Below are 21,055 nucleotides of genomic sequence, written 5' to 3' on the forward strand. Positions count from 1 at the left end.
ATTTTTAACATCTTAAGTAAATCTTATAATTGCCCAAACCTTTATTGATAGGGTGTATGGAAGCAGAGAAAGGAGGATAAATGTTTTTCTAGTTTATTATAACTCATAAGTATACGTTCTTAGTTCATCCATTTAGAATTTTACTTTTGGGCATATAAAGAGATCATAGGGCTAATTTTCTTTAAAATGTATGTAGGAACTTTTTGACTTTAAAATCTTAAAAAGAATAAAAGCAGCACTTCTGTTTAGTTTTTCAAGTAATGAACCAGAAACTTGGTTAGGAATGACCATTTGTAAGTCTGTATATTAATTAGATGAGTGTCATTATGCTCAATTAGCAGGACTGCCAAATAATCTTTTTAATACTCCGGTCTTTTTTGTTTTTTTTTTTTTTCCCTCTAGGGTTTTACAGACAGCCCTCATTACAGTGATCACTTGAATGACAGTCGTTTAGGGGCCCACGAAGGCTTGTCCCCAACACCTTTCATGAACTCAAATCTAATGGGTAAGTTGGTAATTCTCTGCAAGTAGTCTTCACAGAGCCTCTTGGATCAGAGACATTTTTTTCATCCCCTTGTCCAGGAAGGACACATAAGTATCTAAAAGAAACTTCCTAAGTTTCTAGGAACATCTGGGCTTTCTTTATTCAGCCAAGTTTGCGGGGCAAGCGTTCAGAAATGTGGGTCCTTCTCTTAGAGCTTTATTGTCATTGCTATCAATAAAGGAAGCAGCAGGGTTTTAACTGTCAGTGTTGGCAGTGTCTGTGGCACTAAGCTTTATATATTTTCTACCTTCTGGGCAGAGAAGCATTTCAGAGACATTTGCTTTTAATTTACTATTTGTCTTAACAGTTGTATTTGTGTGGTAAATAAAAATATGACAGAGTAGTGATTTTAGGCAAATTTTATTCATGTTGGACAATATTTCTTTTGACAGTTTGATAAAAACTTAATAGTACATTTAAATATTGCAGCATTTGTGTTAAGCACTTTGGTTCATATTGGGGATTTAAAATTTTTTCTTTTTCTATAGTAAATTTGCATTTTGAACGACATTAGCCACCGCCTAAAACTGATTATTTTTGGCATAACCTTTAAGGTTAACCATTCTCTGTATCTCCCCCTATTCCCGGCAAACCTGCCCTCCCTTCCTCTCACTCCCTCTGCTCTCTCTTTCTTGTATCAAAGTTTGTAGCTATTCAATCTGAAATGAGAAGCCCTCAATTTTTTCCCCGAGTTTGGATGCCACTCTTTTTTTTAAGTGATACTTTTACCTTTCTGCAGAACCTGATCGAAAAGAATCCGTTTTATGACATTATTTTTTCCATCTTGTTTATGCTGGGTCTAAGCACATTACAAAAGCTTTATTTAATCTGTCTTACTGGTTGTCAGTGGCGTCATGTTAATATGGAAGGTTTGTGTAATTGACATTGATTTCATTACTTATTCTATTTCTTAAGGACATGACCTATATTATGGTTTTAGAATTGTCCTTTTAAGACACAGCCATGCTAATCTAAGTGGATTACCCAAATCCAAAATCCTGGTGGTCGGCAATTTCTTTATAAATGGTTTTATTTTTCACAGTCTTTGTTTGTTTCCCTTATCCGCCATATAGTATGGTGGAGACAGATTCGGATGTGGATTTTGCCTAAGGCAGTTACCATTTTAAAGCCAGAGTCATTGAGTATGACACAAGGCTAAAATTAGTGGTAAAAATTGTATTCAGAATGACAATTTGTTTCAACCATAAATGAAACTGGGAATCCTAGTATTAAATATATTATCATCTAGGTAAAAATCAGAATTAAATTTTGAACAAAATAATTATCCTTGCATTAGGCTAGGGAAAACTTTCTAATCTTTTAAATTTTTTATTGAACTTGCTATCAAAGTAAAATAGATGTGATACTCCAAATAGTTTCCTTTCCTTTTGTAGTATATCTTTTCCCCAAGTAGTGTTTAATTTATAGTAAGTATGGTAGACCAAACTGTAGGCAGTGTTTTTGTAATTTTACATTGAACTAAGCTTTCTTAATTAAGTGTATAACCGAATTGTGAAAACTCAGAAATTGCCCTTTTTTATATTAATGTTCTTACTTTCATTTTTAGCTTACAGAGCTGACTCTTTAGAATTGCATCATTATTGTAGCTTTGAGCAAAGGTGACTTAAAATTGTGAGGGTACATTTTCATTGTCCATTTTAACTATCTAAGCTTAAAAATGTTAATTTACTTTTAAGAAAGGGGGAATGACCTTGAAAAGGTTAGACAGATAGATTCAAAAGAATTGCAGTGATCTAGGCAATATCTGATTTACTACACTTCCTTCCTTTTATTTTTAGTAAAAATGATCAAATGAGATATCTAACTGTTGAGTCCAAGCAATCTGCATGACAATAGCTAGCTTTGGGAAATGAATGTCCTTTAAATTGCGGAGCAGCTCCAAACAGTAGCAATTAATCCCACTTGGTGTGAGTTGAATTGAACTAATACCCTAGAAGGTGGGTCTGTTGCACTCAGTAGAGTTACAGTGGATAGATGCACTTCGTTAGCCATTTGATCATTTTAGAGGAGTTTTCAGGCTGAAAACCTGCAGTGTTAAAGCAGGACTGAGATGTACATGGCAGTATTAGCAGCATATGGAACTGTTGATACCTAATCATCATAATAGGTAAAACCTTCAGAGTGATTCTGTGAATGATGAGTGCTGAGAAAGTTACAACTAACTGGAAAGCAGTAACATATTTCATCATTGCTGTCAACATGTAAAAACACCATTTAAGCGAGGGTGGGGGGCAGTGAAATTGTACATCTAGGGAATGTTGTTTTTCGTATTATGTTCAGCCATAATAAGCACATTTGCCTGAAGAAATAGTGGATTGTAAAGTGCTACTATCTTTCATGATGAAGCTCTCAAACACTAATGATTTTGTACATTGCAAAAATGAGAAATTTTTTCTAACAAGAGTTGATAATGATTCAATAACGAACAATTTGCCATAGAAACATGCACTTCTATATTCATTTAGATATTTTGAAGCATTTTACACAGGAAGGAAAGCTATTATGTTGAATCAGTTAGTGTTTCTTTTTAATGAATTCTAGAATTATCCTGTTGATTTGTCAATATGGAAAAGGGCTTCTTTCTTATGTTTCAAGTGAAATAAGTACATCCTTTTGGCATATCACTAAGTAATTAGCATCAAACATTTCTGTATTATAGTAAAACTGCAGAGCAGTGAATTGCAGTAGGATCACCAAACTGTCTTATTTACTTCTAGCCTCTTCCAACTTTGGTCCATTTTTCTACCCTTGGGCCCTTCATTGATTTCATTAATACTTGCTTCCCTTTACCTATTGTTGATTAGATGTATTTTTGGTGATGGTCGGGCCATTTTATTAATTGGACATAGAGACAAATTACTTTATATAATTGCCTCGCTTTGGTTTCCAAGTTACTGTAAACTGCTCTTACCTGTCTATCCCCCATGTCTGTTAAAGCTTTACTTACTTTAGACGCTATGTGCATGTGTTGTCAATGGTAAACTTAAGATCGTACCCTCTGTTTTTCTTTTTTCTGACACTTTTTGTGTTCCTTTCTGAGGCCTGTTTTGCCTCTAGAGATGCTTGGTTAGTATGTTTATCTCTTAAAAACCGGAAACAACATACGGTAGTATAGAAAAAGTACAGGACTGAGAGTTAAAAGATCTGGATTGTAATTCATATCTTGAAAAATAACCTTTATCTTCCAGATAAGGTTTTGCTGGATAGTCTAAAAAGTTTCTGTAGCTCTAGAATTTTTTTATTTCTATAACCTTATGTAATATATTTTATTCAACTCTGGAAAAGGCTACAACTAGAATTATAATTGGTTTTGTGCAAATGATAAAACTAAGGTGCAAGAAAATTGTGTTTTTTTCTCTGAGGACATTGAGTCAGTAAGTGGCAAAACAAAACCCATGTCCTCTGACTCCTAATCAAGTATTCTTTCCATTAGGCATATAAAGTATTAGTTCTTTCTATGTAATGCCTTCAGGGTTTTACTAGCTCAGCATTTTCTTGAACTATAAGTATGGAGACACAGCTTTTGAGAGGTAATAATGAAGAAAAGTTCCATAGTGACATAACTTTGAGAAGCAATATATCACATGTCCCCTCTTAGAGATTCAGATTGTACTTTGAAATATTAAAGACACTGGGGAAAACCGGGGTAGCTTTTTTGTGTTCAGCCCGTCACATTCCAGATTCAGATGATGCACAGAAGTCTTTTAAAATAAAAAAGCATCATTACCCTGTGGGGAACTAGTTTTCCATGGAGGACACACTGGGTCATATTTGTAGCTTGTGTTAGAGGTGTGTGTGCATGCATGCACAGTTGCGTCTGACTCTCCGACCCCGCGGACTGTAGCCTGCCAGCCTCCTCTGTCCATGTGATGATCCCAGCAAGAATACTGGAATGGGTTGCCATTTCTGATAATGCAGTAGATGTGGGTTCAATTCCTGGGTCAGGAAGATCCCCTGGAAAAGGAAGTGGTAACCCACTCTGGTATCCTTGCCTGGAAAATCTGACAGACAAAGGAGCCTAGTGGACTACAGTCCATGGGGTCGCAAAGAGTTGGACGTGACTGAGCACTACTGCAGTGGGTAGCCGTTCCTTTCTCCAGAGGATCTTCCCGACCCAGGGATTGAATCCAGGTCTCCTGCCTTGCAGGCAGGTTTCTTTACTGTCAGCCACCAGGGAAGCCCTGTTATAGGTTACCTTATCCTTAGTGGCTTGGGATGTTTTCTTTCAATGCATATATGCACTTTATTTCTAACTACTCTATTCCAGAAATAATTTCTTTTCATGCCCCTACCCTGCATCCTCAGTCTGAAAAGCAGCCTCTTTTCATAGTTAAAATGACTTAATAGCAGTTCTTTCTGAAACCATTCCTGTAACCTGAGATGAGCTAATGGTTTCCTTTTTGCCCAGTCTGCTGCTGCTGCTAAGTTGCTTCAGTTGTGTCTGACTCTGTGTGACCCCATAGACTGCAGCCCACCAGGCTCCACCATCCCTGGGGTCTTCCAGGCAAGAACACTGGAGTGGGTTGCCATTGCCTTCTCCAATGCATGAAAGTGAAAAGTCAAAGTGAAGTCGCTCAGTCGTGTCCAACTCTTAGCGACCCCATGGACTGCAGCCTACCAGGCTCCTCCGTCCATGGGATTTTCCAGGCAAGAGTACTGGAGTGGGTTGCCATTGTCTTCTCCTTTTGCCCAGTGTAGGAGAGACCAAACTAGTACCTGATCTTGAAAAAGGTTTCAGAGTTTCAAGGGTACTCCTGTGTAGACGCAGGTCCCTTTTACCTATGAGTAATTAGTCCCGGAGTGATGTATATAAGAGAAATAAATAATTGCTGAAAAGAGATGTCAAGATTTCAGAGGATAGAGGGGGAAATATTTGATTAGGACTTTATTTTGAAAGCAAAAACTTCAATTAGAAAATAATACTAATAAAGCAAAATTTATATTATCCACTATATTTTAAGTGAGCAAAGAATTAATTGTTGAACTTTTTAGTGTATTTTTTTACTTCAGAAAAATTTTATGGTAATATAGAAAATGTCTTTTACTTCACATTTGAATCTTGTTAATTTTCTCTTCAGTTATTAACTGACTCTTAATTCATTTGTCTTAATCCATCAGTGGCTTTTGTGTTTATTTAAAGGATTCTTTGGGCTTCCCTTGTGGCTCAGCTGGTAAAGAATCCACCTGCAATGTGGGAGATCTGGGTTCTATCACTGGGTTGGAAAGATCCCCTGGAGAAGGGAAAGGCCACTCACTCCAGTATTCTGGCCTGCAAAATTCCCTGGATTATACAGTCCATGGGGTCGTACTTGATGGAATTTTCAGTCTTTTGCATGGTTTTCGGCTTTCAGTGAAAGCCGTTGTATTTTGCTTTGTACTTCTGGGTCAGGAAGATCCCCTGGAGGAGGGCATGGCAACCCACTCCAGTATTCTTGCCTGGAGAATCCCATGGACAGAGGAGCCTGGGAGGCTACAGTCCATGGGTTCTCAGAGTCAACACTACTGAGCAATTAACACTTTCACTTTCACTTTTCATGGGTTATTTAGCAAAAAATTGACCAACAATGCCATTGACTCATATCTCACTCGTATTTTTTTCTAAGTTATCTGTCTTTAGTGAATATTTTCATCAGGCCACAACTCAGAGTTGGCTCAACTCTGCACCCTTGCAAAATGGTATCTCTACTGACTTATATAAAGATGATCACATTTATTTTTAATTATTTACCCAGTTCATTTGTTCATCATCACTTGTGTGTATGTGCTCTGTGGTCAACAGTAATCTTCAGTAATCTGCACAATTTCATAGTGGATCAGTGGCATAGATTTGTTAAATGATTCTTCCTTGAATCTTCCTGTTGTTTTTGTCTGATTCTCAACGAGTGAATATGAATTCTGAGGATATTCTGAGTTCTGTTTTTAGTGTGGTAGGTGAAAGAGGCTATGGCTGCTTGGTTACTGGAGAACAAAAGCATTATACTTTTTTATTAAGGAACTTTTGTAAACCTGACAGTCTTCCTTGATGTGTATAATCTCAGAACCACACGATGGCACACATGAGTATTTGCGACACTGTTTTGATTAGGAAAAGTCCTAGAGCAGCAGCATCAGACTGTGTCTTCAATGTGGTAATGCTTCAGATTCACTGCTTATGGTTATAATAATATCTATATCATTTACTATAGGTTTTCTTGAGTATTTTGTTAAAAATAAATGCTAACTAAGTATTAACTAAAATTCTCATAGAATATTTGCTCTGGAATGGATCTTACAGGTCATCTAGCTCAACGGTTCTCAATTGGGAGTGTTGAAAGATATGAGATTGTCGTAAGGACTGGGAGTAGGGAAGAGGTATGCCTGGTACTCCTTATACCTTGAAAATTCTGGTAGTTTTCAAAGTGAAGGCTTAGTCCTACGTTGGTTAGTGGTCACCGTGTTTATGGAAGCTCTAATTAGCTACCAGATGAAAGTAAATTTTTAAAAAATTTGAAAGCATATCCTGATTTGCCTTGGTTTCAGTTACAGAAATGTTAATCGTTTGAGGTACTAATGGTAGTTATCATTCAGTTGAGTAGTTGTAACAGTTGTACTGTGTTACTGCTACTTAGTAAGCCTCACATTTTAGTTAAAGTCCCTCAAAAAATTGCTTAATTTTAGTGTCCACTATTTTTGTTATCACCTTCACATCTCAGGTTATTTCTTTTTTTCTTAAAAAATTCAGATTTTGCTTTTCATAGCTCATGTTTTCTATGACTTCCAGGTTGAATTTGTTTTGGTAGTGTTGTTAACTTGGAATTTTAGGTTTTCAAGAGTAGCAGTATTTGCTGTTCTACAGCAGTATTTGCTGTATGGGGGAGCTTTCTTGTATATATTACTATATTTTCAGTAAATACTGTCCTCTTAAAAATATTTTTTGGCTAGTGGCATATGCATAGTGTAGTGTGGTGAAGTATGTAACAATCATTCTTAAGTTGCATACTTGTTTTTCACTTTGAGAATACCTCTGGAGAGTTGTCAGACTCCCCAGATTATATGAAATTTCTAGGGAGTCACAATTAAATGGGAGTAGAGTTCAAGGCCACTTCATAGCAAATTAAATCAATTAGTTTTATTTATAGTTATAAATTTTATTTATTTCTATTACATATTTTTCTATACTGATCCCTGAGATCAGTGGTTAGCAAACTTTTTTTTTTTTTTCAAGAAGACATATAATAAATAGTGTTTACAGCCCAGAAGGCAAAATCAGTCATACTATATAGGTACTTATATAAACATTTAAAAGTGTGAAAAACTATTTTTAGCTCATGAGCTGCAAAAATAACAGTTGGTGGCCTGGATTTTCTCTGCTGGCTGTAGTTTGCCAATCTTGTTCTAAATAATTTAACCAAAAAAATAAATAAATAAACAGCAACACTGTTAATTTTTTGATAAGATAATAAATCATATACTTGAAATTGTGTGGAATGAACCAGGATTGTTTTGGGGTTTTTTTGTGTGTTTTTGTTTTTTAATATCAGACATGGTGATTGGTGGTTGTGGTGGTGGTAAATTATCTATAAAATTCCAGGGCTTCATTGCCTCGATCCAGAATGGTAAGTTACTCATTAGGTGAGTTGTTTTCCTGTTGTTTTGTCTTCAAATGTGATATTAAAAGTTGCTTTTTAAGGCAAATGTCAGATTTCCTTATCTGAAACCTTGTTACTCCCTTATTTTTCTATACTTCTGGAAATTTTAAAAAATCTGTTTCTCAAAGTAGTAGTATGAAAATGTAGCTGTAGTGAATTGAACCTACCACATTAGGAGAGGAAAAAGGAAAAATTAGGCAGTTTGGTGATGTGGCAGTGAGGCTGCTCTTCAGAGAGAAATCTTCAGAGAATCGCTGTGGAGAAAGGTCTGTAGAAAGAACCCCTGATGACAGGATAAGGTGAGAATGGCACAGTCATCAGAATAGTACTGTTGCCTTAGTGAGAATCTGCACTCCCAACTGGGGGACATCCCCAAAGATGTATGCAATAAAAAGATTACCACATTCTCTAGCTTGTATATCAAGATTTTTTGTAAATTATGTATTTTTGTTACAGTTTATAGAATATATAAGATATATTAAAAAAAAGGTTTGATCCCTGGGTCGGAAAGATCCCCTGGAAAAGGAAATGACAATCCACTCTTGCCTGGAGAATTCCATGGACAGAGGAGCCTGGCGGGCTACTGTCCATGGGGTTACAAAGAGTTGAACACAACGGAGTGACTAACATGACAACATAAAATATATATTTAAAATTTTTCATATACAGGGCTTAATGTTTTGTGTTTGAGAAGATTTCTGACTTGATATCCTATTCATATTCAATTTAAGGCTCTCTTTTACCTGAAAGATTTAAGAAAATGTGGTGTTCTATTATGTGGTCATTTTTATAAATGTTTCTCAGGTTTACATGACATGAAATATGGTTACACCAATGAATCTCATCTACTTTTTATTTTTCTTTCATACATACTAATGGTTTCAAGGAATTTAAATTGTGCCATCCTTTAATGACAAGATTAAGTGCAGAGTGTTTTTACTCTTGGTGTGTATATGTGCATGTGCATGCATACATGCACATCTGGATATTTAGACAAGATAGATAGGAGCACATTAAACATAAACTTTTGTTTTAATTATTTTACAGTAAGATTTCAATCAGATGTCTTCTGAAAAAATTGTAAGTATTATCTTTAGGTATTTTACAAAGTTACTAGAAAACATCTTCAAGTACAGACATAGTAGCAGGTATCTGCTTGTAATTTACTTTTCCTTAGAGTTATTGGAGGGATATATGTATACATACAGTCCTAATTTGAATGTCATAATGTGTATCCTCTGTTTCTGTTTACATCTTTTTAAAAAATCTGTCTCTGACCTCTTTGGTCACACTTGCTATACTGAACAGTTTCAGGACATTGCAGCTCATCTGAACTTCCCAGCTGTTTTCTTCATACAGTGTGCTTTTAACTTTTCAGTTTATCATGATCACTTAGAAAACAGTACCCCAGATATACTTATGAAAATTAATTTTCACTAAAAAATACGTTGTGGCTCTACATATCTCCACCACTAAGGAATTTAACCTAAGAATGTAAAGAAAAATGTTCATTGGGAATTTAAAATGATACAGCCATTCTAGAAGACTCTTTGACAGTTAATTCATCATATAACTAAAATGCAGTTACCATACAACTCAGCAGTTGCACTCATCCCAGAGAAATGAAAATTTCAGTTCCCATAAAAATTTGAACATGAAAGTTCATAGCACTTTCATTCATAATAGCCAAAACTGGAAACAGTCCAAATGTCTCTCACTCAGTAGATGGTTAAGCAAACTGTGGTATACTTGTACCATGGAATACTATTCAGCAATAATAAGGAATGAATTCTTAATCAGTATAATAATTGAGATTGATCTTGAGTGAGTTAGGCTGAGTGGGAAAAAAAAAACCACTCTCAAAAGCTTACATACTGTTTGATTCCATCTTTATCAAAGATGTCACCTTCTATATCAGTTCAGTTCAATTCAGTCGTGTCTGACTGCGACCCCATGGACTGCAGCATGCCAGGCCTCCCTGTCCATCACCAACTCCTGTTCACTCAAACTCATGTCCGTTGAGTCACTGATACTGCACTTGAAATGGCAGACTTACAGAATTAAGAACAAATTGTTGCCAGAGGTTAGGGAGACAGGAGGATGTGACTATAAAGGGCATCAGGAGGGATCTTTGTGCTGATGGAACTGTTCTGTATCATGATATGGTGATGAATATCTGAACCTTCATCTGTGGTGAAATTATATAGAACCAACTACATTTGTGTGCACACATAGATTTTTTAAAAATTGGGGAAATCTGAACAAGATCAGTAGATTGTAGCAATGTTTGTATCCTGGTTGTGATACTAAAAGATAAAGGAAAATATGTGAAAGGGGACCCAAGATCTCTCCATTATTTCTTACACCTGCGTGTAAAGCTATAGTTACCTCAAGAAAGAAGTTTTAACTTTACTGTTTGGGACTTCCCTGGTGGTCCAATGGTTAAGATTTCACCTTCCAGTACAGAGGGTGCAGGTTCGATCCCTAGTCAGGGAGCTAAGATCTCACATGCCTCAGGGCCAAAAAAACAAAACATAAGATCCCCTGCGGAAGGCAATGGCTACCCACTCCAGTATTCTTGCCTGAAGAACTCTATGGACAGAGGAGCCCGATGGGCTATAGTCCATGGAGTCGCAGAGTCCAACATGACTGAGCAACTAATACTTCATTTCAAACAAACAGCAGAAGCAATACTGTAACAAATTCAGTAAACTTTTTAAAAATGGTCCACATTCAAAAAATCTTTTAAAAAATATGTATACAAATAGCTGAATATATAAATAAATTAATTGAAGGAAATTAAAAATTATAGGAGAGTATGTTAGGAAATACAGGAGGGAAGAGAATGGTCAGGGATGTGCAGAGATTATTTTTTTTGAAACATTTACAATGGAAATTTAGATCAAAACAGTCACCCTTGTGGCCTATCACTGAAAATTAATGTATTTCTAAGGCTGGAATGTCTCTTGAACTTTTATTTTTAGGAAACTGTACAGCTCTCATAGGTGACATTAGCAAGTAAAGACAATCATCAACATTTGTTCTTCACTTCGTTTGCACAGCACTATTATACCTTTGAGCAAGAGGGAGTGGGAAACATCAATGGCCAGAAGCCATATGTGTGTTCTTGAGGACGTCAGCAACTTGGGAATAATTAGGAAGCAAGGTAATCTGTATCTTAGAATTGTATATTTACTTAGAAAAATATTAGCAAAAGGGCTTGGGGTGAAGGAAGGTAGCATCCATAGAAGAAAAATATTAGAAAGTCAGAAAGGTAGTGATAAACTTCACCCAGAGCTGATCCTTGACACCTTTCCCAAAGAGGCAAAGTAGAAAGATGCAACAGATTTTGTGACTCGAGCTATCCTCACTTTTTATGTTAGTCAGAAATGAGGTTCAAGGATTGAGTACCATTTATAATCTCAATTAGATGAGAAAAACTCCCTCCTCTCTTCTAAAATGCTAATCCTATTTAGGAAACTCTTCTGCAGTTTTCACTTTTTCACAAGTCACAGGAAGCTGGCTCCACAGGAGGAGTTTGAGAATCTAGGAGACGCTATTCTGGTGATCCCTGGGGTTAGATATTTTAGATAAACAACTCCTTGGAGGAAGTTCTGGCCTAGAGTCTCTTGTGGTAAATGTAGGAGAGAACTGGGGAGGGTTCTTAGAAATGAAGTTGATTAAAAAAAAAACAAAAGTAGAATTAGTAGGCTAATTCTAACTTCTCCTTGGATTTTTAAAGATTTTACATAATTTGTCAAATTGTTTTCTAAGCTTTTATAGAAGTCTTATTTTAAATATTTGTACAAAGAGCCAATAATAAATTTTCCAAAACTCACCTCTGTGTTGTCAAAATTTGTCATTTGTGAAAAACAAAGGCTATATTTGTGGATCTTTTAAAATCATAATAAAATATAGTGTACTATACATCAAGATTTTTTTTTAATATTTAAAAAATGATTAGTATTAGAAATGTGGTTGAGTCCTCGAAAACATATTTTTTTGTATGTGTGAAAGCTCAGGTAGAAACAAACCACCCTTACTTAAAAAGAGGTTTAAGATGAAGTAGCTAAATCTCAAGTTTCCCTTTTTTGCTTCATTGTGTCAGTTAATCTTGCTCTGGGTTGTATTTATCTACTGTGAAGTCCACTGATGCATGCAAAACTGAGCAGAGTGCAATTTTTCCCAGTGGGTTTTCTTTCTTTGGGCATTTGTATCTGTGCTTCAGTGTGTGGGGTCAGCTGGGGAAAGCTAGAAGGGCTAAGATGTCAGCTATTGTAAAGGTACTAAGATCATTTCTTAGGAAGGGAATGGGACATCTGATCTTTTAAAAAATATATTTCTTATTTCCTGTGAAGCAGTTGGAAGTTTATACAGTAGTGATGTTTGTTAATATTGTAAACAGGATAGTCTGTTAAGTCCTGTGCTATTTAAAGGATAATTCTGTAATTATTTGTAGTTAACTTAGGCTTTTCTATAAGAATATTAGAATTTTTTTCTCATCTTAACATCAATTATTATAACTTATATTTAGTTAATTTGAGCCTGTGGCCTAGGTTAACTGCTAATTAAACTAGTTCATATTATTTACTTTAACCTAATGTCATATATAGTGTTTTTAATTTTACATGTTATTGTATGTTATTGACATTACACTTATACTGAAGTCAACCATTAGGAATCCCAACTCAAAGCAAGTTTACATGTAAAGTATCTAGAAAGCATTACTTTGTGAAGGAACATAATTAGAGAAGTTGTTAATGGCCACCAAGCCGTATATAATGGATTAAATAATAATTTGATTCAGTATCCACATGGTCCTGGTATTTGTAATGAGAAAAAAATGGAGATAATTTAGTGTCATAGGAAATCTGACTGAGGAAATTTGGGGGAAAGTCAAAATAACTTCTAAAATACCCAGCAAATTGTAAAGCTGTAGCTTTCTCAGCTTGCATACTCAAGGCAACATAACAGTATATAATATATCTGATTAGTGTCATAATGGGTAGCCTTGAAAGATAATGATTCTAAGGGTCAGTAAAGCACGTGATAGGAAAGATTTAATTAACATGATCAATCAAGGTTCAAAGAAACTTGAGACTTTGTGTTCATCTGATTGTTTAGATTTTATTTTACAGAATTCTGTTTTAAAACATTTTAAGAGTACCATAGTCAGGAGAAACGACCGTGCTTTAGCCTTTAAAGCCCTGATAGAATAGAGTAATATCACAAATAGTGCGAAACTATAAGACACTGAATCTTGGCTTGTGCTAACAGCTCTCATCTAATGTGTATGACATTTTTGCTTTTAATACAGAATCTAAGCAAGTGCTTATACACTTGAGAAACTGGAGCCATCTTTCTGTAATGCCCATTACTTATTTCCTCTATGACTAGGCTGTTAGGAATTTGCTTGAAAGTTTGTTTATTTTTAATTGGGGAAAATTAGACTTTTGAATACAAGAAAGAAAAAAAATGCAAGTGTAGTAATGCAGTCAGCTACCTTCTTTCCAGTTCCACAGATCCTTTAATTTGAGAAGCTTAGTCTGTGTTTATAGGCTATTTGGGCTGGGCCAGATAGAATGAATGCATTGGCTGTTGAAAGCTAAAAATGGACCTGATTCATGTCAAAAAGTAAAGAAACTGAGATGTTTAAAATTAAGGTACTTGGAAGCCTTGCCTTCAGAATATTCTTAACATTTACTGAGTTGTTAAGTGAAAAGGAAAAAGAGTTGATTGTGATAGAAGGAGATTCATATCTCAGCGTGTGGGTTACTAGGCTAAAAATTGTAGACAGAAATGTATATTTTCAGTGACTGAAAACACATTAATATCCTGTCCCAGATGCAGTATGTTTGGTGTTAGTACCATTCGTAGGACACTAAGGTGAAGGCATATTTGAATATCTTCCCTTTTCTGGCTTGTTATGATCCTGTTCGCCTTTTTTTTTTTTTTTTTAAGATGGAGCTCACCTGTGGCAGAGCTGGCTGGGCCTGAATTGAGTTTACCTCTGGTTGGCTTCTATGTCTCCGTGAACAGAGGCATGGAACAGCTGAATCCCAGGGAGTTTCAGGCCAAATTCTATTAAATCATATTACCCACAACTTTTCTTAGAGATTTGTTGCAGGCATAAAAAAGAAATTTTGGGTTCACTAGGGATAGTGGCACTTGCTTATCCTCCTTAAGACCTAAAAGAGAGAGTAATTCAAACCGAGGCCCTTGGTATACTGGGTTTGAGTGAAGATGACACAGAGAGACTTCATTAGCAGACCTTGATAAAATTTCATAGTTTGCCTATATGGCATAGAGGAGTTTTTAGGTTTGCTTTATGTATCTTGAAAAGATGAAGGTGAAAGTATTAGTTGCTCAGTCTTGTCTGACTCTTTGTGACCCCATGGACTGTAGCCCACCAGTAGTGGGCTATAGTCCATGGGATTTTCCAGGCAAGAATACTGAAGTGGATTGCCATTCCCTTCTCCAAGGGACCTTCCCAACCCAACCCAGGAATCGAACCCACGTCTCCTGTATTGCAGGCAGATTCTTTACTGTCTGAGCCGCCAAGGAAGTCCTTATAAGTGGGGAGAGGGCCAAACGAGAGGGGTTATCAAAAGCAGCATAGGAACAAGAAGCTAACTCCTCTACTTCTTTTAGATAGCATTAAAAAAAAAATTAAAAACCTTCCGCTTGATCACAAGAATATTTCTGGAGGGTATGGTTTATATTTATATTTTCTATAATGTGCTTCAGAGGAAGGAATATCCTCTGCTCCTTCTTAAATCTTGGGAAGGTGGAATTGAGAGTTGCTCTGGAAATTTTTCAGTTCCGAAGCATGAGCCTGCTCACAGCTGAAGGTTCTAGCTACCTCAATTTGAGGGAGCCCTAGGTCTGGGACTATCCTCCATGCCAAACTGGCCCTATGACCTGATTTCACTTGAATTTCCAGGTGATTTGAATTTTTAGTGACCTGACACCAGAGTGCAAAGGAGCCAAGCCTCAAGTAGCTTTTTCAGGGATTGGCCCTGGGTTAGCTGTGCCAGAAGGTAGATCACTGTTTTGGCAGATTAATTGGAGGTGGGAAGTAATTCACTTGGAATGCCCTTAAGGAGCTCTGCTAACTGTGAGTGATTGTGCCTGGCCAGGCTGCAACTTGATCTCAACAACTGTTCAGATTCAGAGGAGCTTCTGTAAAGCAGCTTTAGTGTTCTTTTGGAATGTAGCAGTTGAGTTGCCATCCTTTCAGTAAGACCTAGGTGGCCTTGATTTTCTATGGAAAAACCAATGGGCAGGCAGTTCATTTTAATGAAACTGGTTTGGTACAGCACAAATTCTGATTGTTTTCCCATAAGAGTTTTAATATACCACATGTATATATTTCGTTGAGTGCCTTCTAAGTGTTAAACACTGTGCTTGTGAGTGTGAGAAATAGCATGATGAAAAAGACAGCATTATCTGCAAAAGAACTATTCTGGACTCAGACTTTGTATTTAACAAGTTAATGATGCATATGGTGGGTCTGCCCTGGTGGCTCAAACAGTAAAGAATCCTCCTGCAATGCAGGAGACCTGGGTTTGATCCCTGGGTTGGGAAGATCCCCTGGAGAAGGGAATGGCAGCCCACTTCAGTATTCTTGCCTGGAGGATCCCGTGGTCATAGGAGCCTGGCAGGCTACAGTCCATGGGGTCGCAAACGGTCAGATACAACTAAGCAACTTCTCACTTTTCACTTTCATTTGATACATATAAAATAGAATATTGTCTAGACATTAAGCCCAAGATCAAGCTGTGAGAACATAGTTCATTTGATTTAATTGGGAAGAGAAAAGTAAAATTCAGATTAATTTATTTAAATATAATTTTCACTTTGAATATTTTTTTTAAGTTTTTAATTGTAAATTTCTCATTTTCATGACAAGAAGCTGTTATAGATCTTTCCACAACATTATCCTTTGTGCACTACCTTTAGGACCTGTTTTGAAAATATTTAGAACATTGGACATTGGATTATATTGGAAGAAGGTATGACTAATAAAAATGACTCAAAGGAGCAAGTCTGTAGACAGATTCTTAGGAAAGACTGGTCTATTTTTGCCTAAATTTTAATTTTGTCTCAGTGCCTTATATTGTACCAGCAATTGATTTGGGTTAATAAACATAATCGGTCAGAATGTTAATGTATTGTTAAAACTTGGTGAAGTTGGATTGCTTGCTTCCTATCAGACAATCTTAATTGAGAGAGGGGGGAATTCAGTCATTTTGTAGTGTGATATACCGTGGATGACAAATCACTGCAGGGATCTGTAGTAAAGAGTTGAGTACCCTGGGCACAAGGAGAGCAGGGGGATGCTAGGGAGGAGCAGAGGATTATATAGTGAGATCTAAGAAGAAAAAGATACACCTGTTTCCCACCTGTACTCAGATAAGGAAGAAAATGCCATTTTTCTTACCTCCTGTTTAGTTCCCAGACTGATTAACATAGGACCTTACTATGTTCCATGCTGTTCTGTAGATGAGGATTAACAATGTCTCATTTAATCCTCAAGAAAAACATGTGAGATTGTTATGTTCATTTTACAGATAAGGAAACTGAGGCACAGTCAGTTTAAGTACCAGTGATAGGGAGATGTTGGTTCCTTGACTCCAAAGCCTGTCCTTTTAAACCATCACACTGTACTTACTGTGGGTTCCACATAGACACATTTTCTCATATACAGCTAAATTCCAGGTACTTAATATAGATAGTTTGTAAACAAGATTATGGGACTTGGTAACCATAAATTATATATATATATATATATATACACACACACATACACACATATACACACACACACATAAATATATTCCCCCCCAGTAAATAATGTTGCATAGTATTTTCTTCATATGATTTTCTTTTAATAGTTCTTATTTACATGATAAGAACTTACTCTACATGATATATAAAACTGTAAGATCTTGTCCTCTGAGAGATTATAGTTTAGTTTATTAATACTAAACTATAGTTTAAAATATAAAATATAAACTACAGTAATTACTATTACTCAGCAGTGGCCACAGGACTGGAAAAGGTCAGTTTTCATTCCAATCCTGAAGAAAGGCAATGCCAAAGAATGCTCAAACTACTACACAATTGCACTCATCTCACATGCTAGTAAAGTAATGCTCAAAATTCTCCAAGCCAGGCTTCAGCAATACGTGAACCATGAACTTCCAGATGTTCAAGCTGGTTTTAGGAAAGGCAGAGGAACCAGAGATCAAATTGCCAACATCCGCTGGATCTTCGAAAAAGCAAGAGAGTTCCAGAAAACCATCTATTTCTGCTTTATTGACTATGCTAAAGCCTTTGACTGTGTGGATCACAATAAACTGTGGAAAATTCTGAAAGAAATGGGAATACCAGACCACCTGACCTGCCTCTTGAGAAACCTGTATGCAGGTCAGGAAGCAATAGTTATAAGCAAGGACATGGAACAACAGACTGGTTCCCAATAGGAAAAGGAATACATCAAGGCTGTATATTGTCACCCTGCTTATTTAACTTCTATGCGGAGTACATCATGAGAAACGCTGGGCTGGAAGAAACACAAGCTGGAATCAAGATTGCTGGGAGAAATATCAATAACTTCAGATATGCAGGTGACACCACCCTTATGGCAGAAAGTGAAGAAGAACTAAAGAGCCTCTTGATGAAAGTGAAAGAGGAGAGTGGAAAAGTTGGCTTAAAGCTCAACATTCAGAAAACGAAGATCATGGCATCTGGTCCCATCACTTCATGGCAAATAGATGGGGAAACAGTGGCTGACTTTATTTTTTTGGGCTCCAGAATCACTGCAGATGGTGACTGCAGCCATGAAATTAAAAGATGCTTACTCCTTGGAAGGAAAGTTATGACCAACCTAGACAGCATATTAAAAAGCAAAGGCATTACTTTGTCAGCAAAGGTCCATCTAGTCAAGGCTATGGTTTTTCCAGTAGTCATGTATGGATGTGAGAGTTGGACTATAAGGAAAGCTGAACACTGAAGAATTGATGCTTTTGAAGTGTGGTGTTGGAGAAGACTCTTGAGAGTCCCTTGGACTGCAAGGAGATCCAACCAGTCCATCCTAAAAGAGATCAGTCCTGGGTATTCATTGGAAGGACTGATGTTGAAGCTGAAACTCCAATACTTTGGCCACCTGATATGAAGAGCTGATGCATTTGAAAAGACCCTGATGTTGGAAAAGATTGAAGGCAGGAGAAGAAGGGGACAACAGAGGATGAGATGGTTAGATGGCATCACCAACTCAATGAACATGGGTTTGGGTGGACTCCGGGAGTTGGTGATGGACAGGGAGGCCTGGCGTGCTACAATTCATGGAGTTGGAAAGAGTCAGACATGACTGAGTGACTGAACTGAACTACACTGAATTACTATTCTCATTATATTTTTACTGCAGCTTTATTTTACTTTTTCCTGCATAATTTCATGGTGGGAGGCACATTTTATATTTTGTTTAGTTGTAATAGAGTAATTGAGAAGTCTGGGGACAGAATGATAAAGGGATTTATTAATAACTTTTATTGACTCCCTTTTCTGAGCGTGAGTGGATTTGAGTATTTAAGTTTCCAAATTTCAAAGTTTCCACTTGCCAGAGAATGTGTTACCATTTTTTGGCCCTGAGTATCAAACTGCTAACAATGTAAGTTTGTTCTTTTAATCACATTTTACTTATGAGGAAAAACAGAACAAGTAGAAGAACATGCTTTATGTTGAAATTAAACTTCCAGCTTCCCAAAAACCCAATAAAATAAGATACAAGCAAGAAAAAAAAAGCGTACTAATTTCTTCTTTTTAGTAAAAATCATGTATATAATTAGATATTAATGACTTTGATAGAAAATGACCTCTCACTTTAGTATAATTTTAAAATCTGCTTTGAATGAACAAAACTACTTCATTAAACAAATAAGAGCTACTTTCCTGCAGCGAGTCTGATGTCAGACTACATGGGTTCAATTTCTGACTGGTTTCTTTAGAGTCTTTACTTATAAATGCAGGAATTGGTTTGAGAATTAAATGATGGTACTCAGTGCAAAGAGCTTAACATAGTACCTGGTACATTAATAATATTTAGTAAACATTCTCTGTTATTGATAAATTAAAATTTGTAATAACATTTCCCTAAGTGTGGATAAGGTCACTTTATTTCTATTTGGATCCTACAGCTCTTAATATGAGAACTGTTGTTAAAATAGTATAATTTCAAAAGCAGTTTTATGGATTACAAGAGTTAGGGAAGTTTCAGTTCAGTTCAGTTCAGTCGCTCAGTCGTGTCCGACTCTTTGCAACTCCATGAATCACAGCATGCCAGGCATCCCTGTCCATTACCAACTCCTGGAGTTCACTCAGACTCACATCCATCGAGTCAGTGATGCCATCCAGCCATCTCATCCTCTGTCGTCCCCTTCTCCTCCTGCCCCCAATCCCTCCCAGCATCAGAGTCTTTTCCAATGAGTCAACTCTTCACATGATGTGGCCAAAGTACTGGAGTTTCAGCTTTAGCGTCATTCCTTCCAAAGAAATCCCAGGGCTGATCTCCTTCAGAATGGACTGGTTGGATCTCCTTGCAGTCCAAGGGACTCTCAAGAGTCTTCTCCAACACCACAATTCAAATGCATCAATTCTTCGGTGCTCAGTTTTCTTCACAGTCCAACTCTCACATCCATACATGACCACTGGAAAAACCGTAGACTTGACTAGGGAAGTTTAGAGATACTTAAAAAAAATTGTTTTTATTTTGTGAAAAGATCATGTTCAACCACATAACCTGTCCACTGAAAAATAGCAGGGAGGCATATTAAATAGTTTTGTTGTTCATCATTTTTATTGAATCATTTTTATCTATCTTTGTTCTATCAGTTCTTTCAATGCAGCAGGCTTATCTTGTATTCAGTACAGTGATCAATTTAATTGGCTCTGCAGTATTTTAGATGAGGCTCCCAGGCCAGGATGTATTTGGCAGTATGAGGAAGGCAAGCTTCAATGTTGATTATGATTCCGCCTCATCTCCATTGTGTTATTTCCAAGTACAGAGGCAACTTGGTCCCCTGGCAGTGGCAAATAGTAGACATCAATATCAACCTTTGTAAATGTTAAATAAAAGAGCTAACTGAAGGGCAGCGATTCCTTAGAAAGGAATTTTGTCTGAGCAAATTAACTCTTACTCCTGTTAACCCATGTTAAAAAATCACTGCCTCTTGAGTCTTTGAGTATGATTGAACTGGAAAGTCAATCATATTGAGTTGAGAGAGATGAAGGGCCTCTCTTCCCTTTAGTGGGTGCTTTGAATTTGGGATTTGTGCTGTTCTTTTGAAACATCTGGGTGTTTTTTTTCAATTATACTTTGACATCCAGCCAATTTAATCAGCTTTAGACTGATATTTACCTTAATTTACAGAGCAGTTGTCAGAAACATTATGAACTTCGTATCTGTGGAGAAATTTTTTTATTTTAGATATTTCAGTGAGTAGTTGTATTGTTCATGTGTGTGTTACTTTCTCAGACCCACAAATCATCCTGTTTTTTATGTTGTTATCATTCTTAAAATTCATTTTAAATGCTTCTTTAGCCCAAACTGGAACTTGCGTATCTATGTATTTATGTTATACATACTTGAAAATATTTTGTACTTTCCATAAGATACACTTACAAGAAATTCTTCAGGTTTTCAAAGCTAGCAATTTTTTCTTTCTTTACTTTTTTCTTTTTTTCTTTTTTTAACTAGTTTTGACTGTATTACCTACCCACCACTTTCCCAGAATAACTCATATGTTTATTCTATCTTGTGATGGGGTAATCATGAATTTGCAGTTAATAAGGGACTATT

General features: G+C 36.5%; 1 protein-coding gene across 10 annotated transcripts in view; it reads left to right on the forward strand.

The window, feature by feature from the left end:
* Nucleotides 1-21,055, forward strand: part of TCF12 (transcription factor 12) — a 393,760-nt gene that overhangs the window by 189,318 nt on the left and 183,387 nt on the right. For all 10 annotated transcript variants that reach the window (XM_086321160.1, XM_086321163.1, XM_086321164.1 and 7 more), the window contains one exon: nucleotides 403-505. In XM_086321160.1, the coding sequence (XP_086177286.1) occupies nucleotides 403-505 (103 nt within the window). The remainder of the gene's footprint in view (nucleotides 1-402; nucleotides 506-21,055) is intronic.

The sequence above is a fragment of the Bos grunniens genome, chromosome 10, assembly GCF_055505025.1.
Source record: "Bos grunniens cultivar Pamir isolate PY7600 chromosome 10, Bosgru_T2T1.0, whole genome shotgun sequence".
Taxonomy (NCBI): Eukaryota; Metazoa; Chordata; class Mammalia; order Artiodactyla; family Bovidae; genus Bos; species Bos grunniens.